Source organism: Argentina anserina, chromosome 2 (assembly GCF_933775445.1).
Source record: "Argentina anserina chromosome 2, drPotAnse1.1, whole genome shotgun sequence".
NCBI lineage: Eukaryota > Viridiplantae > Streptophyta > Magnoliopsida > Rosales > Rosaceae > Argentina > Argentina anserina.
This window is the reverse complement of record NC_065873.1, coordinates 19,677,252-19,702,636: the sequence shown is the minus strand read 5'-3', so window position 1 is coordinate 19,702,636 and position 25,385 is coordinate 19,677,252. Positions and strand designations below refer to the sequence as shown.

Genomic DNA, 25,385 nt, shown 5'->3' with positions numbered 1-25,385 from the left:
ACATTCCTTCATGCTTGTGGAGTGTTTTCCTACGTCGATAAGCAACTCCACAAGTGCGCATCTCATTGATTTTGGCAGTTGCATCAAGTCAGAGATGTTAAGTTGGAAAAGTAGACTCTCCAATTGTTTCAACACCTCGTTCTTCTTTAAAACTTGACTTGCACCTATTTCTCTTGCTTCATGTTCTCGTCTTCTTTGGAGCTGACTTCACAACTTGTGGACATCGAAGTGACCTTCGGTTGTTTTGTAGGCAAGTGTTCTTTTGACAAGTTCCGGCGAAGAGGCTTTCACAAATATGGAACGACTTTCGTCTCAAAACGTCCTCGTCCGTTCTCTTCCCGTCGTTGAGGTGATTTCTTATGGCTTGGTTGGGCAATCGGTGAATTTGACATCATACATTTCCGAGTTATTCTCTGGGTAACCAATATTTATCCTTCATCATCGACATTAGAGGCAACTTGGAGGATAGGCGTGGAAGCATGACATTCTTTAACTTCTTTGATCTTCTTATGTTCGCGCACCTCCTTTGTGAAACATAACAATGCTTTCATCGGGTGAGAAGGGAGTGGAACTGGCTCGAACGACCCGAATATTACGGTAGTGCAATTGACTTCAGCAACGCCGTTGACGTCCAACTAAATCTACCCTTGCTTGGCAAGGTTCATTATCAAATACTTGAGAACAAAGCATTTCTCTATAGGGTGACTGACGAGACGATGATATTTGCAATACTTCAGATCGTTGACACGATGCATTTCTTATGGACGCTTGCACTCCGGAAGATCTATTATCTTGTTTTCGAGCAGATCCTCTAACATGCCCGCCACATCAGAGTCTGGGAACGGGTACGTCTTTCGCTCCATCTCCTTCAACGTGCGTTAACTCCTATCGTATGTTCGAGGAGGTTCCACCTTATTGAACTCTTTCTTATCCCACGTATAGATCTTAACCGTTGCAGTATTGGTGACCATTGATTCTTTGGAAGGCTTATTCACAACTTTGTCAAATCTACTTCCGAAGACTTTGTCTTTTCGTTAATCAACCATGGACACATTCTTTCCCTTATGGCTTACCAAGTTTAGCTCAATTTCGTGGGCTCGAGTAGCCAACTCTTCGAAAGAACGAGGCTTGATTCCTTGCAAGATGTATAGCAAATCAAAGTGCATGTCTTGGATACACATTTCAATGGCTGATACCTCTGACAGTCGGTCCTTACAATCAAGGCTAAGTAAGCACCATCTATTGATGTAGCCGATCGCGGGTTCATCCTTTCGTTGCTTCGTGTTAGTTAGCTTCATCATGCTCACCGTCCGCCTTGTACTATAGAATCGATTAAGGAACTCGCGCTCCATTTGGTCCCAACTGTCAACATACTCCGGCTCTAAGTCTGTAAATGCATTTTCCTTCAACGAACGAACAAACTGCTTGCAAGGTGATCGCCTTCTGTCTCAGTGTTACTACAAGTCTCCACAAAATGGGCGACATGTTGCTTTAGGTTCCCTTTACCTTCAAATTGTTAGAAATTTGGTGGTTGATGCCCCATCGGCATCCTTAAGCTGTCGATCCTCTTAGTGTAAGGTTTGGAGTAAGTGAGGGAGTCACGAGAAGGACCTCCATATTGAGCCCGAGTTGAATTGGTGATGGTGTCCTGCAATTGCTGGAGTGATAAGGAACCAAGCGAGTCGCCATCGTTCTTGGACGTTTCCCCCTTTTCATTTACTTTACTCCTGCCAGGCGACCCTTTCGTGGAGTTCTCATCATTGTGATCTTCCAACTTGCTATAGAGCTCAGCGATTTGCACATCCTTATCTTCAACCGTTCGGATGAGCTTTTCAACCATCTCCAACATATTGGAAAGTTGCTCCTCGATTGTGGATGTCCATGTCACCAGGACTTGTCATAAGAGGATTCATGTGCCATAGAATGAAAGTTATCGTCATCTTATTTGGGACTTCCATAGTATGACGCCGTGTTGATTCGTCATCAGAGAAAACGTCTTCCAGGATAGGGCCATCACCATGAACGGGTAGAAGAGATTGCTTATTGGGCTCCTTCTCCTTTGACACTTGCTTCTTCCCACTTTGAGAGACATGTTTTATTGCTCTCAATCTCTCCAAGGTGATGACTGGTTGACGAGGCTTACTAGCAAATGTCATAAATGTCGTGGGTTGAGCTCTAGCCACGCTTCGGGTGACAAGGCCAATCGGTTCGCTCTTTGATTTGGAGGATGTTTGTTTGGACTTCTTGACTAGTTCGGCCTCTCCGCTTAACCTCGCGGTTGTGGACTTGGATTTTGTCGATGGAACGACTTGGTTGTTCTTGCAAGCCATCGCACAAACGAATTTGAAGATTTATTCGGAGAATGAGATGAGAGGCCAAAAATGTCCCACTGGGCGTGCCAATTTGTAGAACGAGAATCTGAAAACAAGTATGAATGCAGACACGTGTACAAATAAAGTGATTTATTGAATATCAAGCGCGGGGTTACAATCTTTGTAAACTCTTCTGATTCTATCTCCGTATGTAACTTGGCTCAAGGGTGACGTGCACTTGATTTTGAGAATTTGAGTTTGATTTGGGTTTAGATTTGATGAAGAACGATCGATTTGACAACTTGATGATTCTTCGTGGAGTTGAGTTCGGATTTGGACTTGATGAAGAACGATCGATTTGGCAGCTTGATGATTCTTCGTGGACTTGAATTTGGATTTGAACTTGATGAAGAACGAGCGATTTAGTAGTTTGAAGGTTCTTCATGGACTTTAGAGACTTCGGGATTTCTCGAAAGTGATCTTGCTCAAGTGATTTTCTCTCTTCTTCTCAAGTTCATTCTCTTCATGTTGAAGGGGGTATTTATAGTGTCAAAGTTTCTATTTTGTAAAATATTTTAATGACACTAAAATAATAAATTCTTTAATTGTATAATTAAATCAATATGTATTTTCTTATTAATTTAAAATTAGTTATTCTCATAACTAAATTAAACAGAAAATAATTGACTTAATTATAACCGTTAAGAAATTTATTAATTTAATTAAATGTCTGATTACCATTTCGAATCGTTAATGACATTCAATTTCCGATTTAAGTCGGAATCACGTAGTTTCGATTACGATCATCTGTTTATGTGCTGACACGAGTTTTATTAGGATCCGCACAAATTTTGTTGACTTTTGGGTCACGTGTGCAATCTTTATCGGGATTTTAGTCAATTTAATTATTTAATAAAGATGATTTACTTTATTAAATTTCATATGTCTACACTTTGAACCTTTGTACAACTTGGTCTTCATTCGAACTTGAAGTTTCAAACACATACCTAAATACCTATCAAATCACTTCAAATGTATGGCATAGGCGCGTAGCCGTACCCCTGCCAAAACCCTGATTCCACACCTACTTTCAATCTCGTTTTTTTGTGTGTGTTTTTTTTTCAGATACGAACACATATGCATTACATTCCTCTAAAGAGAAGTGTATAGTGACTCATTAAACACAACCACAATTGAGTTGGGAAAAGTACCGCACGACTTAAAGACCAACTCACATGGTCAAGTGATCAACTAAGATCAACTCCAACCACTCGGGCGAGTATGCCAACAATATACAGGTACGTAAAGACTTGGGAGAAGACTTGGATATAGTTGCTCTTGCTACTATGTGATCATGGGCAGCCTTATTTTGACTACGGGGAACGAAGTCCTTGCTACGTACGATACTGAAAAGAACTCACGACTCTTCCACTTCATTAAGCAAGCCCCCATCAACAGTGATGTCTTCATCAAGGGGGGAATTAAGAGCTTAGAACATTTTGGACGTCCTCTTCGATCTCCATATTAGTGAAACTAGCTTGCCAACGAAAATATACATCAAAGCTCACAGCCTCACACTACGATAACTGGTGAAAACTGGCTATCCCGCTTCAATCTGTCAGTTCCCTCAATTGCACTTCCTTTTTTGCGTTTTAATTTGCCTGCGGGAGGACAATTGTATAGGGGGTGTTCGTTGTAAACTCTCTTTTCTAATCGAAAAAAAAAACTGTTATGTTTGAGCTGACGTAAAGCCCTCGATCACTATGATAAGTGGTAGCACGCCGAGGCAAACACCGTTCGAATCTGTCACCACCGCACTAGCATCGTACATGTGCAAATCTAATGCTTCATCTACGTTGAGCTTGATACAGCCAACATTAGGCTTACTGTCCCCAACCACTGGCATACTTCATTCGCATATCCTTGCCTCCACAGCATTGTTAGCTTGCATCCATTTTTTTTCGCGTCTCAATGATATAATTTCTTATTGGCCGAAATGTCAAATCATCGACCAAATAGGATCAGAAATATGCTTACATGCCCAAAAATTAGGTTAGATGTTGGTCGAGTCTCATACAAAAGCCATACATTCATGACCTGAATCCCTTGAATTCTGAAATGCATTTAGTATGAATCGTCGACCATGTTGCAAATGGCCATACCTGTTGATTGCAAAATTAGGCCTGCTGTATGACTCACGACAAAAAAACTTTCTAAATCATCATTTTAAATGTACAATTTTGTGTCCTCTCACAATATAAATCAATCTGGAAAAGAGATCGATGTTTAACCTAATCGGAGATGTACGCGATGCTTGTGTTGGTGTCTCCATTAATCGATTTTACGTGTATAATTGAACCATGCACCCTAGTTATGGACACTAACGGTCCACGCTCCACACCCCACAAACTATAGGACATTAAGAGTTAGGACCATATATGGATACGGAATTCATCATCTACATTCTCCACCCACAAGTCCTCAAGTTAGTGGCCGCAACAATAATCTCATTATTTGAATAATTGAATGTGTATGTTGTTTGTTGGAAAATCTAATTTCAACACTGTTCTAGCTACTTTATATATTCTAGCTTCTGCTGCCGGAGTGCAGTTGCGAATTTGTGATTTGTTGGAAGAAAATAGAAAGTAATACTAACTCGTTGTCGATCATCTACTACAAACCCAAAGTGCCAATCATGTCGATCAACTTAATAGCTAGCCGGCCAGGAGATATGTCAAGTTTTATGATTGCGATCACTTGCCGATCAAGGCTTAGTTTGACACCGAATTTAGCCTAAATTATAGGTTTAAATTCTCAAATAATATGAATAAAGTGTTTAATGAATTAATTTATTTTATAAATTCACGAACTCTAATACGTTTAGGCAAATTATGAAAACTGTAAAATGAAATTTTTAGAAATTGTTACTTATTAAATATGCAAATGCAGGTATTTCCAATCGTACATTAGGGCCAAACTGGGCCCAAATCAGGTCTTTATAATTGGGTACAATAATTAATGAAGCTTTGGTGTTTAATTTTCTTGAAAATTAGAACGAGATGTTGATTGATAATAAATGAGAATGACTATGATCGTTCGTTCGAAATTATGCATCCCAAACTATTCAAAACCTCATGATTGATTGACAACAGTGAATCTGGAGCAAGAAGTCATCTCCCCTAAATTGACCGATCAACGCTGGTGTGAACAATGAAGGAAATAAAACGTCTATGGTTTCGTAATTAAAAACGACTAGGGTTTCAAAAGTACTTGGTCGTTGCTTTTGGCACTCTTTTAATTAGTTTTACTAGTTACTAATACTTTTCTTAGACAGCGTGTGCGTGCTTATCATACATCTTGTTTAATATAATCCCGTCAATTATTCCAGTATAGTTTCACATCATGGAGGCATGCATGGAGCTAATTAGTCAGCGAAATGTGATGATATACATATGTAGTTAAGTACATTTTAGGGTTTCATGAAAAGAATGTCTATGACAACGTACAGAAGCACTCACCCTCTCTACATCATGCATCATACGTCAATTTCGACGGTTGAAAAATTCCAACATGAAATTTACATGCATGCCGAAAGAAAACTGAATTTACATTTTGGCGAAAACTGAAATATTACATTTCGATCAGCAGGAGAAATTAAAAGCTAAACTAACATTTTCAAGAGATCTTTAAGGGCTAGTTTATATGACGGAAAATTTTGTGATAATCTAGCCAAGGATTACATTTTAAAATTCAATTCGTATATATGATAAGAGTGCTGCAGATTTACACACTGGCAATGCGTGGATATTGATGGCATAAAAAACAGAAGCTATCTTTACGAATCTTATAAACAATTAGAGATAGACAATAACTGATTTCCTTGGTATATCCAAGATTTAGTAGCTTAATTCACTAGAAAATCTATGTGATCCAAGTAAATGACAACAATTCATGTGCTGTACAGCCACCAACCATCAAGGGCCAGTGCGTAATGCCAGTTACAAACTTACAACGACACAACCAGAGTACAGAGCTATTCTGTAATTTCTGTTACTTACTCGAACGCATGAGGAGATATATATTTGTCCAATCACGTCCTTGATTTTAATTTTGTACATTAACTGACAAAGTACGAATAAAAAAATGGAACATATCTAGTGATCTCTCCACTATGTCACCGTTGTATGAACGCAAATAGATTCGCCATTAGATGAGTATTATTTGCTAGTTGGTGCTTTATTGGGTACTTGTTTGTAGGGATCCTTGATTTTTTGTTAGATTTTTGTAATCAGAAATTTAGACTTTACGTCACCCCTTGTATTCAATGGTTTTATTTATAAATGTTTGAGAGCAACCGTATTAGCCCTTATATCAAAAAAAGAAGAAGTTGGAATCGATAGCTAGAGCTAAATTTTTACAGTTCACTTGTATAATAAGTAACCTAATAGTAAAAATTTAACATCACAATACGTATGCATGTTGTGCACATCTAGTAAAAGGCAAACAAAGAAAAACCGTATATTGTAAAGCACCATATGCTTCTTTTATTTTGCCGACAGTTTGTTTGGTATACAAAATGAAAAAAAAAAAAAACTAAGTGTGCAGTGTGCACAAATGCATTGCATTTTCTTACGAATCAATTAACGTCAATAAGTAACATCAAATTCATGTCACGAAACCTTCACCCTATTTCCCTCGACATGACAAATCCCCTACCTTAATTTTGAAGCAGATACTCCTCAACTTATAGTAATTCCAGCTTGTATATATGTCTGAATTCAAATACCCCTTTCTCATAACAGAGAAGGTGCCCGTACTTGAGTAAATGACTCAACAACTCATTAGTCATGAAAATAAATTTGTTGTTCATCCTTATTGTGCTCAATTCGTGCTCACCTCATAAATAAATTACAAGTGTCTTTTATAATAATCACTTATAAATTTATTGAGAAAAATAATACTCGTTTTTTTATAAATGGAGTATGAGCGAACAAATTTAGTTCCAAAACAGTCATTACCGGTCTTTCACGGAAACAGAATATAGCAGTCAAGCTGGAGCTGCCATGAGGCCATGACCAATGGAAACACACCCGCGTGAATCACATGTAATATACATATATAGTTATCTCTTCGTAAAATATATACACCCACACACTGGTCCAAACAATAGCTTAAATATATATCATCGATATCCTACTTTCGCAATCTACAAGGAACATAATCATATATAATACTTCTTCCTTTAATCTTCTTCATTCATCACCGCTGATCTTTCATCGATCACCACCTTTTCCATCTCCAATGGCCATTTCCTTATCCCACACAGTCCTCCCCTTCAAAAAGCTCCACAGAAATGCTTCCTCAACCCTAAACTACTCTCATCCCTTTGGATCAAACCTCAGTCTCCCCATCGCCACCACCACCACTCTATGCAGGGTTGTCTCGAAACGCAGCGACTCCCTAACCTCCATAATCACCGAGCTTGAAAAAGAACGAGCCAAAGTCGACATAGACGAAATATATCTGGAAGACGATATTGAGGACTCAGCTATCACCCATGTCGGCCACAACAACAACATCAGGGATGAGCGTCGATTATCCGACGTGTGGCGGGAGCTCCACGGCGAGGACGACTGGGTGGGGCTGCTGGACCCGATGGACCCGCTCCTCCGCTCGGAGCTCATCCGCTACGGCGAGATGGCACAGGCCTGCTACGACGCCTTCGACTTCGACCCCTTCTCCAAGTACTGCGGAAGCTGCCGCTTCACCCGCGCCAACTTCTTCGACTCCCTCGGCATGGCTCACCACGGCTACCACGTCTCCCGCTACCTCTTCGCCACCTCCAACATCAACCTCCCCAACTTCTTCAAGAAGTCGCGCTGGCCCAAAGTCTGGAGCAAGAACGCCAACTGGATCGGCTACGTCGCCGTCTCCGACGACGATACCACCGCGCGTCTCGGCAGGCGTGACATCAGCATCGCGTGGAGGGGGACGGTGACGCGGCTCGAGTGGATCGTGGACTTGATGGACTTTCTGAAACCGCTCTCCAAGAATAAGATCCCCTGCCCCGACCCGGAAGTCAAAGCCGAATCCGGGTTCCTGGATCTTTACACCGACAAGGACGAGACGTGTAGGTTCTGTACTTACTCAGCCAGGGAGCAGATTCTGACGGAGATTAAACGGCTGGTAGAGAAGTATCGTAACGAGGAGCTTAGCATTACGATCACCGGGCATAGTCTCGGCAGCGCGTTGGCGATTCTGAGCGCGTATGATATAGCCGAGACAGGTCTGAACGTCATGGCGGACGGTCGGGTCGTGCCGGTATCCGTTTTGTCGTTCTCCGGTCCTCGGGTGGGGAATGTTCATTTTAAGGAGAGACTAGAGGCGTTAGGTGTGAAGGTGTTGAGGGTGGTGAATGTGCATGATGTGGTGCCTAAGAGTCCAGGGTTGTTGATTAATGAGAAAGTGCCGGCGATGGTGCTTAAGTTGACTGAGAATTTGCCGTGGAGTTACTCGCACGTCGGAGTTGAGCTCGAGTTGGATCATAAGAATTCGCCGTTCTTGAAGCAGACTAATGATCCGGTTTGCGCTCATAACTTGGAAGCTCACTTGCATTTGCTTGACGGGTTAGTCTTTCTCTTTACATTTCTTCATTCATCGTTACATGTTAAATAAGCTGAACTAGCTAGTTCAAATGTGATCGGTTAATATGAAACAACCGACTGTAAGTTAACAGATAATAACGAAGACTAATTGTGTGGGCTTAAATATAATTAAACAGATCATGTGGGTTATATATCTCCATTATTATAGTTGCTTAAAGTATGTAACACATCCCTGTACACAGTAGGTAGTGCAGAATTTCTATCTACAATATATAATAAAGGAAAATGACGGGAGAGGAGAGATTAAGTGATTAACAATTGAATTAAGTACATGATTTGACGATCATATATAATTAGGATTTCCAGCTCATTCTCTCATATTGTATTTCAAGTAGTAACTAGCTAGTTGGTGAAGACATGTTCAAAGTCTGGACAAAACGAAATTATATATTCAAGCTTATTAGGATTCTGAAAGAAACATACATGCATGGAGTTTACATTGGGTTTAGAAACTAGCTAGGGTTTTTGTTAAATATGGATTATCGAAAATTTTAAGTTGCTTCCAACGAAAACGACACAGTTTTCACAAAATTAGAAGGCAATTATCTGCTGCAGAATTGAAACTAATTCATATCGACCTAGAATGGAAGGGGGCCGGGGTTGGTAGTCGGATTGATTCGACCACGTGAATGACGTACGTACGTGATACGTATATAAAGTTGTTGGTTGTTCCAAGGCAACAGAGAACATAATTGAAGCTGTACATGATTTTGCCTCTATGTTACTCTCTTCATCTACCTAGATAGAATGATCAAAATAGTAACAAGCCACTGAGTACTGACTGTGGTTTGGTTCCATATACACATGCAGATACCATGGAAAAGGCCATAGATTTGTGCTGGCAAGTGGAAGAGACCCTGCACTCGTGAACAAGGCATCTGATTTCTTGAAAGATCATTACTTGGTACCTCCTTTCTGGAGGCAAGACGAGAACAAGGGCATGGTGAGGTGCAAGGACGGGCGTTGGATACAACCCGAGAGGCCGAAGCTCGACGATCACCCCGAAGACATTCGCCACCATCTCAAGCAATTAGGACTTGTTTCCGATGAAGAATCGGATCAGAAACAATGATCTAGGTGTCTTCTTATACGTGGTGTAGAAAACTGTAAATTATGTATGGGGTACTATTGCTACATAATATATCTACAACAATTAATCAATGAGTGATGGGACAATATATATGGTTCGAACAAAGTAATGACGGTAAATGTAAGTGGCTGATCAGTGACGGTGGCTATTGATTGCTTATTTATGTGTACAAATATAGCTATGCCTAGCTATCATTTGATTTGATTTCTACTGCCTCTTATAACCGGTTTGTGAATCAGAAACTGGGAATGACGTATCTCCCATTCACTCTAAATGGTACGAACGAATTTTCATAGATACGTACATTTGTTTCTCAAAAAAAAAAAAAACACAGGAGAGCAATTTCGTTTGTGGTTCTGAAACACAGAGAAAAAGGAAGAGAGATAAAGTCATCAAGGCCACCTACTTAAAGTCACGCATCTCTTTCTTCTGGATCGTACGTGATTTTGCTTTCTCTTTCTTAGTCATAAGATGGACTTAAAATTTCTTACACATGTTTCTAATCATCCTGTCGTTCTCCCAACTTCAGTGGAAACAATGCGAGGTCATGTCCATGAGTTGCGAGAAGTTCCATAGTTCCGTTGAAAAATATAAAGCTTCGTGATAATTAACAATGTTCAAAGTGTTAGGCTTTTGCTAATGTTAAGTAAGCTTACAGTTATGTTATAAAGATAAAATTAAGTGGAATATATATACTTCTCAAGTTAAGAAATTTTCAATATTTTAAATTAGCTTGCAAAGTCGCTACACTACAACTCCAAGTCTACAAGAAATAAGACTTGATCTTTGCAATATGCATGCAAGCCTCAGCAGTGTAACTAGGATCGATATAGAGAGGATTCAGAGGAAATCAAAAGAAATTGCTTAAGAATTCGAAACCCCCAAGATCAATCGGGAATTGGGACAAACACCCGAATGTGCATTGGCTCCGAACTCGATTGTGAATTACCAAAGGTTGCTCCCCTGAAAGCACATGTAATATAGTAAATAATTCAATCAGACAATGAGAGTTAGTTAATTAGGATACACGAAACATATGAACAAGAGTTGAAACAAATCATGTGATATGATCATCAAAGTCATGCTTGATACATTAATTTCATTAGTATGTGGTCTTGATTGCATAGCGCTTAGCATGATTTATAACTATATAAACTAAACCTCTAGCTCATCGATCGTTGGTATTCATATGTTAGAATTGGTAGAACTTCGATTGCAAGATATAGGAGTAAACTAAATAGTAGTAACCAAATGAGCTTGAAAATCAAGAAAAATATTGCAATGCCGATTCAAGTTTAACACTCTCTATTGGGTAACTATAAATAGGAACTAAATCTGATAACTCTAAACTTATAATGAACCCTGTTAGTAATAAACTTGAAAATTAAGAAAAATATTGCAATGTCAATTCAAGTCTGACACTATGTCTATTGGGTAAATATAATAGTGAACTCTGTTGGTAGTAACCTTAGTATGCAATAGCGTGAATAACCTCAACCCTATACTTGAACTGTAATAACATTTTTAATTGTCATTTCAATTTTTTTTTTCAGTTATGGATATAATAGCGTGAATAACCGAAACCTCTATTTGAACTAAGTACTACTGTATTTCAAATTGGCATGGTTAACTTATCTCATCACTTCATCAGTCTATAAACTGTGTACATCCATTACCGCAAGCAAACTCAAACTTGATAAACCAATCTCTTGATCAAGATTCAAGAGGTACAATGAGAAAACTGAACTCAATCTCTCACCGTTGACCATTAAGGCCCACTAAAGTCAAACCCTTTTATTAACACTTGGTTGCAGAAGCTGAGGCTCTCACTCTCAAATACAGAAACAGAGCAACAACAGAAATGGCGAGCTCTCTCACCACCACTCCAAAGCTCACCTCCATCTCTTCCTACCCAACTCTCCAAACCCTCCTCTTCTCCAGAAAGCCCCCATCTTTCCTCTCCCTCCCCCAAACCCTAGCCTCCCCCCACCTCCTCCACCGCTCCTCCCGCCGCCGCGCTTTCTCCACACGCGCCTCCCAGTCTGACAACGGTGCCGACCCCTCCCGCCACTACGACTTCGACCTCTTCACCATCGGCGCCGGCAGCGGCGGCGTCCGCGCCTCCCGCTTCGCCGCCAACTTCGGCGCCAAGGTCGCCGTCTGCGAGCTCCCCTTCGCCACCATCTCCTCCGACACCGCTGGCGGCGTCGGCGGCACGTAAGCTTCCCGACCCTATTCTCTCCAGTCAATTGGGTTCCCAAATTACTCATCTTTATTTGAAATGATTGTGAAAGTTTTCAGCTTTTGTGAAATGTTAGTTACTGATTGTGGAATGTGAATCATTGTGTAAAAAAAGGTGTGTGCTGAGGGGATGTGTGCCCAAGAAGCTAATGGTTTACGCTTCGAAATATACACATGAGTTTGAGGACAGCCATGGCTATGGGTGGCAGTATGAGACTGAGCCAAAGCATGACTGGAGCACATTGATGGCCAACAAGAATGCTGAGCTGCAGCGCCTCACTGGCATTTACAAGAATGTGCTCAAGAATGCTAATGTCACTTTGCTCGAGGGTCGCGGGAAGGTACCTAAAACTGAAACGAAAGTCTCTTATTTTGTAGTCTGGTGGATGCAAGTGTGTGGGATTACTGAAATGTTTATGTTTATATGTTGGTTTGATTGAATGAATTAGATAGTGGACCCGCATACGGTTGATGTGGATGGGAAGCTGTATTCTGCTAGACATATTCTAATATCGGTTGGGGGGCGACCCTTTATCCCTGATATTTCGGGAAGTGAGTATGCAATAGATTCTGATGCTGCTCTTGATTTGCCTGAGAGGCCTGGAAAAGTAGCTATAGTTGGTGGTGGATACATTGCTTTGGAGTTTGCTGGTATCTTCAATGGTCTGAAGAGTGATGTTCACGTGTTTATTCGGCAAAAGCAAATTTTGAGGGGATTTGATGATGAGGTGAGGAACTGTGTTTCAGGCTAGTATTCCTTGGTTTATATAACCATGGTAGAAGTCTCTCTATAGTGGTCTAACATGTGCTTTTATTTTCCTGCAGATTAGAGATTTTCTTTCTGAACAGATGTCTCTGAGAGGAATTGAGTTCCACACTGAGGAGTCTCCCCAGGCTATCTTAAAATCAGCTGACGGTTCATTTTCCCTAAAAACTAACAAAGGAATAGTTGAAGGGTTCTCACATGTTATGTTTGCAACAGGGCGTAGACCTAATACAAAGGTTTGAACTTGGGAACTTCTATTTTATTGTTTGGTTGTTCCTTGTCTTTAGGTCCAATGCTACAAGCACTAAAGTAATCTATCAAGGCAGGGTTGATCCGTGAATGCTGCCTTGATGAGACTCTATACTAAGTGCATGTTGGCAAAATGAAATAAACGTTCTTCAAATTAATGTGAATTCTTCCACTGCAACGTAAAGGGTGTCATTATAGTTAAAAGTAATTTGAACTTCTTTATTCCAGAATTTAGGATTGGAGGCGGTAGGGGTGAAAATGGCCAAGAGTGGAGCAATAGAGGTAGTTTTCATTGGTATTTTATAAGTTACTTGATAATTCTTATCTTTATTTATTAGATGCCTTTGGTTTAAGATGTGAGTTATTTTATTTTTTGAGATCGTTATAACGTTATTCTTTATATTTTTCTCAGGTTGATGAATTCTCTCGCACATCGGTTCCCTCAATATGGGCCGTGGGAGATGTCACAGACAGAGTAAATCTGACTCCAGTGGCTTTGATGGAAGGAGGCGCTTTAGCAAAAACACTTTTTCTGAATGAGCCCACAAAACCTGATTATAGGTAACCTACTACCTTGTTGCTCAGCTAGTAACTTAATTTTGGGTTAGGTACTCGCTACATATCTGTGCTAGTAGAATACATGAAAAGGATTAAGCACTATTTACATAGTTACTGTTATATTATAGTCTTTTGATTCCTATATGAGGTACTTAACAATTGAGTATTCATTGACCTATAATACCACTGTTTATGTTTACAAGGATATTTACATAGTATGGTGAAAATAACCTTTGTGTGTGAATATCTGTACACGAATTTGGGTTTATTATTGAGTGTACCTATGTTTAAATTCTTATTTTTGATAGTTTCTTCATTCTGGACAGGGCTATTCCCTCTGCTGTGTTTTCCCAGCCACCCATTGGGCAAGTTGGTCTTTCTGAAGAACAGGTGACACAATTATTTGCATATCTACATTGCTGGAAATCGGTCTTGTCGCTTAAAGTTGCAGTTTTCTTTTGCAGGCTACAGAGCAATATGGTGATGTTGATATCTACACATCAAACTTCAAGCCCATGAAGGCCACTCTTTCAGGGTTGCCAGATCGGGTCTTCATGAAACTTATAGTGTGTGCAAAGACAAACAAAATTCTGGGGTTGGACATGTGTGGAGATGATTCACCTGAAATTGCTCAGGTTATGTCATTGTCCTTTATTTGTTATTTCAGGCAAATCAGAAATTTAATTTCTGAAACTTAAGCTGTAGTGCATTTGTTAAATTCCAGGGGTTTGCAGTTGCTGTTAAAGCTGGCTTAACAAAAGCAGACTTAGATGCCACGATAGGCATTCACCCAACAGCCGCTGAAGAGTTTGTCACAATGAGGACTCCTACTCGGAAGATTAGGAAAAATCCTCCATCTCAGGTTTGTTGAAGACAGTGTGTGTCCACTTTAATGAGAAACTGTTATCTCATTATGTTTCATAAAGTGTCCAGATTTGTTCGGATGTGGCACATAGCTGACCTCTTTTACTGCTAAGAAGTATACAAACCTTATAATAACTAATAAGTATTAGATGCTTTGAATTTGAATGTTTTCTGTTCACTTTCTGAATGTTTGCTGCTTGAGTGGTCTGTGGAATTCTTATCATGTTATTTAATGAACACAAACTTGTCCAGGAGAAATCAGGTACTGACGTGAAAGCTACCGCTGGGGTTTGATAACGATCAATAATTTTCTGCGAGATACAGCTTCAAGGTGTGAACAGCCGTGTGAGTTCCTAAAAACTCTAGTATGTTAGATGAGGCAAGAAGATAAAATTGTAAAGCTAATAGTAGTATCTAATAATGGATAGTAATAGCTCTTTGTGACTGATCTGTGAAAATGTAACTGGGCAGGTTGTCACTCCCAAAAGTTGTACATGAAAGCCTTTTTGAACAGATGGTGCCGGACAGTTAGCAGCTGGATGATGCTTGTTTCCTCGGAGGCCACGATGAACTTGAACATCACTGAAAAATTATACCGCAGTAGAGTGATTTTTTTTGTTTTTGAATTGGTATTAGCTATATGATCCAGCCTTGACAAAAATTTAGTTTTACAGTAGTGGGTCGATTATAACTTTTCTCCTACGATCTCGTATCTTTGTACAATCTATACAGTTATAATAAATTATTTTACTTAAAGAAATGTTTTTTTTTTGGGGAAATATGTAGGATGTTTCTGCAAAAAGTTGTAATGATTTTTTTATGCAATACATTTCATGACACCCTCACAAGAATAATAAAAGAGAGACAGAAACACACTTGGCTGTGTTGAATTGTTGTATAAACATGGTGTGCAAATTGTAGAGAAACAGTATTCCGCCAAACCTCCACCTGTGATGATATACAAGCACCAGAGAAAAAAGTCTAGTTTTATTACTAGGAAAATGAAATTATAGTACTTTTCTCTCAAGTTGTGATAGTATTTGGCTTATTTTCTCATAAATTCTTCCACAGTTAAGTAGTTCATAAATTCCTCCAGTTGTGCTTCTAGTCTTCTACCATATAGTGGTCCTAGGAGGTCTAACTAGAAAGAGTGTTCAAACATGAGGACTTTGGCTTCATACATGAATTTCTAGGAGTGGTTGCAACAGTAGTTGCTGGATTTGCAGTACTCTTTGCATTTATCTTTGCCTTTTCCATCGAGATGTTGAACTTTCAGAAGATGTAGAAGGTTTATTGCATCATTTAACATTTCAATTTGTACATCAGCATGAGATTAGTCTTCTCTTCAGCCTTCATCTTTCCCCTATATAAGTGATGATTCTTTTGTACAACAAGTATATCAAACCCAAATATTTACTGGAACTGAAACACGCAATCACAAGATGTCAATATTCACTGAATGCCGAGTAGCTCCATATGCAAATAATTGGTGATTCCGAATTTTTACGATCTTTGCTGAGTACTAGAAACCTATTGAGAACTTTACAAATAACATCCATCATGTCACTATGCATAAGTACTCAGAATGACAAACAGTTTTATAGTACTCTTGATCAGGTACCGAAAATGGAACACTTTATGGTGCTTGCCTACATGCGTCAGAAATAGTTCAAAGGCCTCCCGCTTTATTAGACATCGAACTACCTCTTCCCAATTCATCTGGAGGACTTCCGTTTACTGGTTCCTACACCTCGGTGCTACTGTGTTATCCAAATATCCCTTTTATGTATTAAAAACCTTGGATGGACCAACTTCAAGCTTTTCTTCATACTCAACCAAAGATCCAGTATCATACGTATTGAACTTAATGTTCTAATTTGGTTGTGAGATTCTCCTTTTTTCTTGAAAACCATAGAAACATCGTTGTAACTAGTGACGAAATTTCTGAACCAGCAGCAAAGATGTTGAAAGAGCTGTGCTCCATTTGGGGATTGCTGTAGTGAACATGTGAAATCATGCATGAATTTTTTCAGTGATAGGAAGATCATGTTGACTATACCAGGCCGATCAGCGACCAGTATATCTTCCACATTGCCTATTCCATGTTCATCCAGTTTGTTGTTCCGATGATTATGTCACTTTGAGGTTTGCCATCAGCCATTCAATAGAAAGGGAATGATCAGAGGCAATTATCCCTATTCGTTGTCAGTAATTGATGAGGTAACGGAGATAAACTACTCACGAAAAGTTTAATTCAAAATTGGTGCAACATTAAATTAAAAAGATGAAAACAAAGAGCATAAAGGCTCTAAACTACAGGTGTTTTCTCGTAACACGGTAAATCTCAACAACAAGACTCCAATAATACAAATAAAAGTACAACTGCATCTTCACCACATTCACCTTATGCATCATGATAGTGGTGCAACTTGTAAAGCAACACTTTTCCAGCAGCATTTCCCATGGCCATGAAACCTCCACCAGGACTGAAATCCAAGCACCGGGGATAGTGCAGGGTCTTCTTTTGCGGAGGCCAGTTAGAGAAGACAGTCAATGATGGAACATGTACCAACTTCAAGCTGTTCTTCTTCATGCTCGAACAGATAGCCAGTATTTGAGAATCGGTATTGAACTTGAGAAAATCTACTTTGGTTGTGAGATTCTCGATTGTCTTGATAGGTTTCCTCTTGCCTCCTAAGAACTCTTCACTGTTGTAGATATTGACAATCCCGCTGTCTGAACCAGCAGCAAACAGCTTTCCATTTGGAGATGTACACAGAGATGTGCCATTTATACAACCTTCATCAACAGCCATATGGAAGCAAGCTCCTGTTCTCAAATCCCAGTGGTAAATCTGTCCATCTTCGCCAGAGCTCAATAATTGCTTCCCATCTTCAGAAAAAGCTAAAGAACGAGCAGTTCCATTCATCTTCAGTGTCCCAATCAATTCCTTTGTTTTAGTGGAAACCAACAAGATATATCCTTCATTGCCCACAAAGGCAATTGTACTAGAATCAGGCGAAACCTCAAAAACTTCCAAGCTCTTTTCCTCTCTACCGACAAGGGGTCCTATTCGATCAACTTTGGCCTTCACTAAATCAAAGCTGTAAAAAAACTTCCTCCTTCCAGCTATAATAACCTGAGAGCCATCAGGCAAGAAAGCTGCCTTCCGAATAGGACAATCATCAATGAAGATGCTTTCGATTTTAGCATTACGTTTACCATCAATCTAGAAAAACCTAAGCCTTCGATCCAATCCAGCAGTCAGAAGCAACTGAGCATTTCTATGAAACTGCACCGAATTTATAGGACCATTAGAAGGTTCCTCTGCGTTTGCATCTGTCAGTATTGAATATTCAAGAAGCCCAGGCAATAACTTTGAACTGCTCTTCACGACAAAATCCTCATTTGTTCGAAGGAGATCATCAACAGCTCCAACATCTTTGTAGCCATGGGCTGCTACTGCCGTATAATCATCATCTGATGATTCATCGTCAGAATATCTAGTGCTCCTTGGCTCTGAATCAAGTTGAGCCCACTCGGTTCCAGGGTTCAGCTTAACATGCTGAGCCCTCAATCTTGAAACATACTTGGAACCAGAAAGCAAACTCTCATCCTCTTCCTTCCTCAGCTTCCTTAGTCTATTAACTTTGGCAATGTTAACATTGGCCTTTGCCTCTTCATCATCCTCCCAGACAGCTTTCCTCTGCTTCGTTTCTTCCTCCAATACTTCTCCATCGTCTTCATCAACAATAAGCAAATTATTTGCAGAACGATCCACAAAGAATAGCGAAGAACAATTATCCACTGCATCTCCTGCCTCTTCTTCATCCTCCTTCCCAAACTCCACCGGCGCATAAATGTTTCCAAACAAAAAGCTCTCCAGCTTCTTCATTTCCTTCTCTTGCTCCACCAGATCTTTCTCATCAACCTCATTGCGCGCTTTATTTCTCTTGTTCACCCTCATAACATCTAAACTCATTTCTTTCCCATCTTCATTCCCATCATTCGCTTGCATACACGCAGGTTCATCAGGAACCTCCCTTTTGCTCTTTCTCGATTTCAAAGCTGAAGGGACATTCTGCGATATTAAACTCATCTCTCCCACAGCTACAACGTTTCAGTTTCTGCACATACAAATCAAAAAAACAAAATTGAGTAACTGACAATATGACATACAGCCTTACCTGTAATATGTCTAACTAATTACATACCATATGAAGAGTAGCTAAAAATCATATTGATTCTCACTCATACATATAATTGGTAAAGTACAAGTCTAGAACTATGTGATTCACAAAAATTCTTCAACATAAATTGAATACAAGGTCATGTTTTGGGATTTCAAACAGAAGAAGATTATAGGAATTGGTTATAGAACAATAATTTAGAATATCAAATGGGAAAGACTACCAAAGGCTAACTACTTAACTATCAAATGCAAAAGACCAGCAAACACAGCAAAGCAATCCAGTTATTCCAGTCTGCTTATGAATTGAACTTTTCGGTACAAATTAATAGAACCAAAAGCAACATATAAATTCCAGAATAGACCAGAGCTAATAATCAGAAGCAGAGAACTAAATCGACTCATCACAGTAGATTAATTAAGATCAAAATCCTCATCTGATCAAACAGTAATAATATACAAAAGGAAGATAAAAAATAATCCAAAAGCGATCACAGTAAACACATTTCATCGTACCTTCAAAATTCGAAACTCCCCTTGAACAAAATCCTTTTAAAAACTTATGGGTTCTGTTTCTTCCATCAAATTTGAAGATGTTGCTTCATTTTGGGGGCTGGGGAGAGAGAACCCATTTCACTTGAACAGCGCCGGCAACGGTGAGGTGTGGAAGATTGGACGACGGCGTCGAGTGGAGCGCGAAACAGAGAGCAGAGAATGAAGGGTTTTCAGTCTGAACGAGGGTTTTAGTCTTGCTATTTACATATATGCCAAACGTCGTCACTTAAGTTCGGTTCACTTCGGTTCGAACACGAAACTGAAAATCTAACGGAACTAGTTCGGTTTTTTTTTCTTCTCTTTTTCGGTTTGGTATTTTTCGCCTATGGACCGGTTTTTTCGTCTGAAACTGCCACCCCTAGTTTTTCAGACTTCTATGACTTTTACATAAGTTTCCATAATTTTCTATGATATTTCAGAGGGTTCTAAAGTATTCTCTAGTGTTCTGGATGCTTCTAGAATGCTTAAGTGCTCTCAAATACATTCCTTAAGTTATGTTTGCTTTAGAAATGTCCAAGAAAAATTATCTTAAGACTAGCGGGGCGTGACAAAAAACTATGAGGTATATCTAGGATTAGTGAACTTCTGAATTAATGTCGAGGTCTTTTGTGGAAAACCTCATACCTGAACTCCACCAGGTGACTAAAATGGGGGGAGTATCGTCATTACCGGACTTGTGTGTGTGAGATTGTTGGCTGCTTCCGCACAACATAATTAGTTCTATATTTGTATCAAACTTTTGGAAACATTATGGAGAATGAAGAAATAATTTTCATTTATATAACCATTTTGAAAAACTCATAGATTAATATTGATTTTTTTACTTCTAAATCTTGTTTTTAATAAAGAAATACGCCCACATGTAAGAGCAAATGCACTGCTATAATCAAATGGCACAAGCAAGAGGTGATGTTTTGCCTCTCAAATTGCATTTGTCTTCCATCTTTTTTTGCACCGCAGAATGCAAGAGCTTTTAGTCTATATATCCCACAAAATTTCATCTCAGTTTTCCCTTGCTTCATTCTTCTTCCCCTCCTTATATTAATAGGGTTAAAACTGGAAAGAGAGAAGCAAAATAGACAAATTAATGGCTATTTTTCGATCACATTCAAGAAGGGGATGGTGTGATCGGAGCAACCCCTCACGGTGCGGGGATGACGGCGTGATGACGAAAGTCTGGCAATCACGAGATGTCCACATCGATTGAGCTTTGACAGAGGCTGAGCCGGGTCGGACTGAGTTAGCAGCATGTGGTCTTTTTTTTCCTCTGGGTGAGACCTCGGCTTGGACTGGGGTAATTATATTGCCTCTAGCTTGGGTTAATAAAAGTAGATCATTTATGTTTCTAATTTTATGTTTTTTTCATGTTAGTAGACTTTAGGATTTTATTGCTTTCTGATAGGGTCACCTGGGTTTCGTACTGATGAGAAAGCAAACACAAAAAGTAAAGAGATAAAGAGAGTTCAAAGCAAATTCATTTCTCCTCTGCCCTCTGGGCTGCAAGTACAATATAAGAGAGATGACAGTTATAATTGGTCAAGACCATGTCAGTACAACCAAGGATGATGAGAGCTACTAAGCTTAAATATCACATGCTAATGTAAGATAAATAGCAGATTAGAACAAGGATATAGAAGTGGTCCTAACAAGTCCCACCCCCTTAGGAGGGTGCTTGTCCTCAAGCACCGAAGTTAGGATACTTAGCAACAATGGTCTGAGCAACTTCTTAAGAAGCATCCTCTCCAGGTAGTCCAGTCCACTTGATGAGCCACATTGTCACAACACGCTTCTTTCTTTTCTGAACAGCCATGTCCAACACCTTTTCGGGTGTCCATAACAGTTCACCATTATCATCAAAAGGAGGCAGAGTTGTGGATACAGGGGCATCATCTCCTACCCTTTTCTTAAGCAGTGACACATGAAAGGTGGGATGAATCTTAGAGCAGGGAGGGAGCTTCAAACGATAAGCCGCTTGGCCGACCTTTGCCACAATTTGAAATGGTCCGTAGAACCTTGGAGCAAGCTTGTGAGACGGTCTCTTGACTAAGGAATGCTGCCTATACAGATGTAGCTTGAGGAACACCCATTCACCCTCTTTGAATTCCCGGTCAGTCCGGTTTTTATCAGCTTGCTGCTTCATTCGGTTCCGAGCTAATTCCAAATGCTGCTTAAGTTGGGTGAGAAGTTGATCACGGCTGCGCAATGCTACATCCACTGCATTCACTGCTGTGGAACCAGGCAAGTAATGAGACACAGAAATGGGTGCCCTGCCATATAAGGCCTCAAATAGGGTCATCTAAATGGAAGCATGGAAAGTGGTGTTATACCACCACTCGGCCCAGTGAAGAAGATCGACCCATGAAGATGGTTTGTTTGCTACATAACAACGCAAGTAATGCTCTAATGAGCGATTAACAACTTCCGTCTGACCATCCGATTGCGGATGAATGCCGAGCTATGACAAAGTTTGGTCCTCTGCAGCTTGTGAAACTCGCGCCAAAATTGGCTGATGAAGATCGGATCTCTATCACTAACAATGGACTTAGGCATTCCATGTAAGCAGAAGATTTCCTTTGTAAACAGTGCAGCAATACTAGAAGCAGAGTAGGGGTGAGCCACGGGCACAAAATGGGCATATTTAGAAAGTCGATCTACAACAACCATGATGGCATTATAATGTTGAGATTGAGGCAGCCCATCAACAAAGTCCATAGAAATATCAGCATATACCTCTTGAGGAACCAGTAATGGTTGTAGAAGGCTTGGTGGTCGAATTGTCTCGTAAGTTTGCCTTTGGCACTGATCACAAGTAGCTATGTATTCTTTGATTTGTCGACGCATACCGGGCTAGGCAAAACTACGAGCAATATGCACATAGGTATGTAAATAACCGGAGTGCCCTGCTTGAGGGGAGGCATGGAAATCATACAGAAGCTTAGGCCGAAACTCTGAAGAAATAGGAACATAGATGCGCCCTTTATACATAAGGCGATTGTTAAGCCAAGCAAACCCAGCACGGGTAGGAGAGCCTTCTTGCAGAGCTTTGATAATGCCCTGAGCCTCAACATCTCGAAGACAAGCTTGATCCAATTAACTAATGTAATCAAAGACAGGGGCAGATACAGTTTGAATAGCACAGACCTCGAATTGGCGAGACAAAGCATCAACGACTGTGTTCTGTGCGCCGCCTCGATATTCAATCACGTAATCATAGCCTAACAACTTCGATAACCACTTGTGCTGCGCTGGCGTAGAGATTTGCTGATTGAGGAGATGTCGAAGTGTTTGGTGATCTGTGAGGATTGTAAATCGATGACCCAACAAGTAATGACGCCATTTACCCACTGCAAAGATGATAGCCATCATCTCCTTCTCATATGTGGAGAGAGTGCGTTGAGAAGCCGACAAGGCTTTACTGAGATATGCGACCGGCCGCTTTTCTTGGGATAGCACCGCTCCGATGCCGGAGCTTGAAATCGGGGAGAGAAATCGGGGTGAGCCAACACAGGCGCGATGGTGACCGCGTGCTTGAGAGCAGAGAACGCAGCCTCTGCTTGTGGCATCCAGAGGAATTGATCTTTCTTGAGAAGCTCTATTAGAGGTTTAGCGATTAACCCGAAATTTTTCAGCAATCTGCGGTAATAACCCGCCAGGCCCAAAAATCCTCTGAGGGCTTTAACTGAAGTGGGCTTGGGCCAATTAACTAAGCACTCAACCTTCTCTGGGTCAGCCGAAACTCCTTCACTGGATATGATATGGCCTAAATACTGAACAGTTGGTTGAGCAATCACACATTTAGACTCCTTAAGTTTCAGCTCATGTGCTCGGAGGATGGAGAAAACTGATTCAAGGTGTCGGAGATGAGCTTCCAGATATTTACTGTAAATTAAGATATCATCGAAGAACACTAATACACCCTTACACAAAAGCGATTTCAACAATTCATTCATCAAAGCTTGAAATGTAGAAGGAGCATTAGATAGGCCGAAAGGCATTACCACAAATTCATAGTGACCTTCATGAGTACGGAAAGCCATTTTGTGGATGCATCTTCGTTCATACGAAGTTGGTGGTAACCGGAGTGGATATCAAGCTTGGTGAAGTAAGTACCCCATGTAGCTCATCCAACAACTCATCAACATTGGGAATAGGAAACCTATCCTTGACCGTTACAGCATTGGGAGCACGATAATCAATACAAAAACGCCATGTACGCTCATTCTTGCGCACTAGAAGCACATGAGAGGAATAAGGGCTTCGACTAGGGCGAATGATGCCTTGATCAAGCATCTCCAAAACTTGAGTCTCTAGTTCGGACTTCTGGGAATGCGCGTACCGGTACGGCCTGACATTCACCGGAGTAGTGCCAAGTATGAGAGGAATGCAGTGATCGATGTTCCTTTTGGGTGGGAGGCCGGTGGGTGTGGAGAACAAATCGGCATAAGCATGAAGAAGGGCTTGAATACATGGGTCGTGGGCCTGCTATGACACAACTTTGGGCTTAGGTCCGGACTGAAAACAGTCCAACTGGTCAGAAGAAAGGACTGCACATAGCGCGTTTTGATCAAACGTGGGTGTTTGGTCATTCAACCCTCTAAGTACATGACAACGACTCTCAGCAGTAAAAACCATAACCTTCTCTGCGAAATGCATGCCTATGAATCCCAATGTACTGAGCCACTCACAACCAAGTAACAAATCGCAGTTCACAACCTGCAATAATTGGAAGGAGCGAGTGAATTTGTAGCTCTGAATTTCGACAGTGACATGCTCAGCAGTGCCCAAAGCCTTGATTGGTTCCCCTGTAGTAGTGGTGAAACCCATTCTTGCTGGAGGAGAGATGGTGCAGCCAACCTTTGCTGCTACGACTGGGCTGAGAAAGTTCTTCACCGATCCACAATCCACAAACACATCGATCGGCAAGCCATTGATCGATCCCTTGAACCTCATCATGTCATGGGAATTGGTGGTTGTGATGGCATGCAAGGGTAATGGGTCAGGCTGTTCTGCATCGATCAATGCTACTTCTTCCTCCTCCAATGCACTGGGCTCACATGGCGTAAGAGCCTCGAGTATGGCCAAGACAGGGTTTTTACACACATGGTTGGGGGACCATTTGTCATCACAATGGAGACAAAGTCCTTGGGCTCTGCGTTCTCGCTGGTGAGCTGAGGACCATTGACAAAATGGTGTACCCGTTGGTGGTCTTGGGTTTGAATTTGGAGCTGATGCAGTGTTTGGAGTTCGGGATTGGCTGGGGTGAAGTTGACTTGAGCTAGAAGTGGTGGATGAAAGGGATGTGGCAGGGTAAAGGTTGGTTTGGCGGTTTGTGGTTTGCCAAGGGAAGGGGCGAGATGGTCGGCTAATGGCTTTGTCTTGTAGCTTCCGCTCGTATCTCCGAGCCATACGTTGAGCATCGGCCAAGGTTCTGGGATCCAATAGCCGGACGTCATGTTGTATCTCTGGTTTCAAGCCACCAAGGAACATGGAGAGAAAATCATCATTGGTCCACTCCGGAATCCTACAAGCCAAGAGAGTGAATTCGGAGATGAAGGCATCGACTGACGATGTTTGCAGCAGATGGGAGAGAGCAGTCTTGTAGTCTGTGATGGTGCCGCCACCAAAATGGGCCATGAAAGCTACTACAAATTGTTCCCAAGTTGGATTGGGATTCCTCTGTTCATAGAAGTTCATCCAAAGTGATGGATTGGGCCCGAAATTTGCTGCCACGGCAGCTACGCGTTCCTCCGGCGGAATGTGCTGAGCATTGATGTAGCGCTCAGCCATGGCGAGCCAGCCCACAACGTCGTCGCCCATGAATCGAGGTAAGTTGATCTTTGGTGGTCTGTAAAACTGTTGGTGTTGTTGGAAATTGGGTTGTTGGTGAAGGATTGGT

General features: G+C 40.8%; 6 protein-coding genes across 7 annotated transcripts; 2 read left to right on the top strand and 4 right to left on the bottom strand.

Moving 5' to 3' along the window:
* Nucleotides 1-7,514: 7,514 nt before the first annotated feature.
* On the top strand, nucleotides 7,515-10,274 carry LOC126782791 (phospholipase A1-Igamma1, chloroplastic-like). Its single transcript, XM_050508105.1, has 2 exons — nucleotides 7,515-8,938; nucleotides 9,788-10,274. The coding sequence occupies exons 1-2, from the start codon at nucleotides 7,614-7,616 to the stop codon at nucleotides 10,047-10,049; spliced, it is 1,587 nt and encodes a 528-aa protein (XP_050364062.1). The 5' UTR covers nucleotides 7,515-7,613; the 3' UTR covers nucleotides 10,050-10,274.
* Nucleotides 10,275-11,891: 1,617 nt separating this feature from the next.
* On the top strand, nucleotides 11,892-15,509 carry LOC126782008 (glutathione reductase, chloroplastic). 2 transcript variants are annotated; one of them, XR_007670729.1, is made up of 11 exons: nucleotides 11,892-12,284; nucleotides 12,424-12,649; nucleotides 12,758-13,036; nucleotides 13,134-13,310; nucleotides 13,552-13,605; nucleotides 13,736-13,884; nucleotides 14,208-14,271; nucleotides 14,346-14,516; nucleotides 14,606-14,743; nucleotides 14,998-15,090; nucleotides 15,217-15,509. XR_007670729.1 is itself a non-coding variant. In XM_050507152.1 (11 exons), the coding sequence occupies exons 1-10, from the start codon at nucleotides 11,929-11,931 to the stop codon at nucleotides 15,037-15,039; spliced, it is 1,656 nt and encodes a 551-aa protein (XP_050363109.1). In that variant the 5' UTR covers nucleotides 11,892-11,928; the 3' UTR covers nucleotides 15,040-15,076; nucleotides 15,217-15,509. The 2 variants fall into 2 exon arrangements, 1 of the variants encoding a protein (XP_050363109.1); XM_050507152.1 differs by having other exon boundaries at nucleotides 14,998-15,076.
* A 1,474-nt stretch (nucleotides 15,510-16,983) lies between these two features.
* Nucleotides 16,984-19,759, bottom strand: LOC126783214 (U3 small nucleolar RNA-associated protein 18 homolog). The gene is made up of 2 exons (XM_050508633.1): nucleotides 19,451-19,759; nucleotides 16,984-18,872 (listed from the first exon to the last, which is right to left on the bottom strand). The coding sequence occupies exon 2, from the start codon at nucleotides 18,842-18,844 to the stop codon at nucleotides 17,975-17,977; it is 870 nt and encodes a 289-aa protein (XP_050364590.1). The 5' UTR covers nucleotides 18,845-18,872; nucleotides 19,451-19,759; the 3' UTR covers nucleotides 16,984-17,974.
* LOC126784130 (U3 small nucleolar RNA-associated protein 18 homolog) lies at nucleotides 17,150-17,970 on the bottom strand. Its single transcript, XM_050509617.1, has 2 exons — nucleotides 17,962-17,970; nucleotides 17,150-17,911 (listed from the first exon to the last, which is right to left on the bottom strand). Exons 1-2 carry the CDS (start codon nucleotides 17,968-17,970, stop codon nucleotides 17,150-17,152), a joined length of 771 nt encoding a protein of 256 aa, XP_050365574.1.
* A 3,092-nt stretch (nucleotides 19,760-22,851) lies between the features above and the next one.
* On the bottom strand, nucleotides 22,852-23,526 carry LOC126784129 (uncharacterized mitochondrial protein AtMg00860-like). The gene has a single exon (XM_050509615.1). The coding sequence runs from the start codon at nucleotides 23,524-23,526 to the stop codon at nucleotides 22,852-22,854; it is 675 nt and encodes a 224-aa protein (XP_050365572.1).
* A 19-nt stretch (nucleotides 23,527-23,545) lies between these two features.
* Nucleotides 23,546-25,306, bottom strand: LOC126784128 (uncharacterized). Its single transcript, XM_050509614.1, has 2 exons — nucleotides 24,092-25,306; nucleotides 23,546-23,968 (listed from the first exon to the last, which is right to left on the bottom strand). The coding sequence occupies exons 1-2, from the start codon at nucleotides 25,304-25,306 to the stop codon at nucleotides 23,546-23,548; spliced, it is 1,638 nt and encodes a 545-aa protein (XP_050365571.1).
* Nucleotides 25,307-25,385: the final 79 nt, after the last annotated feature.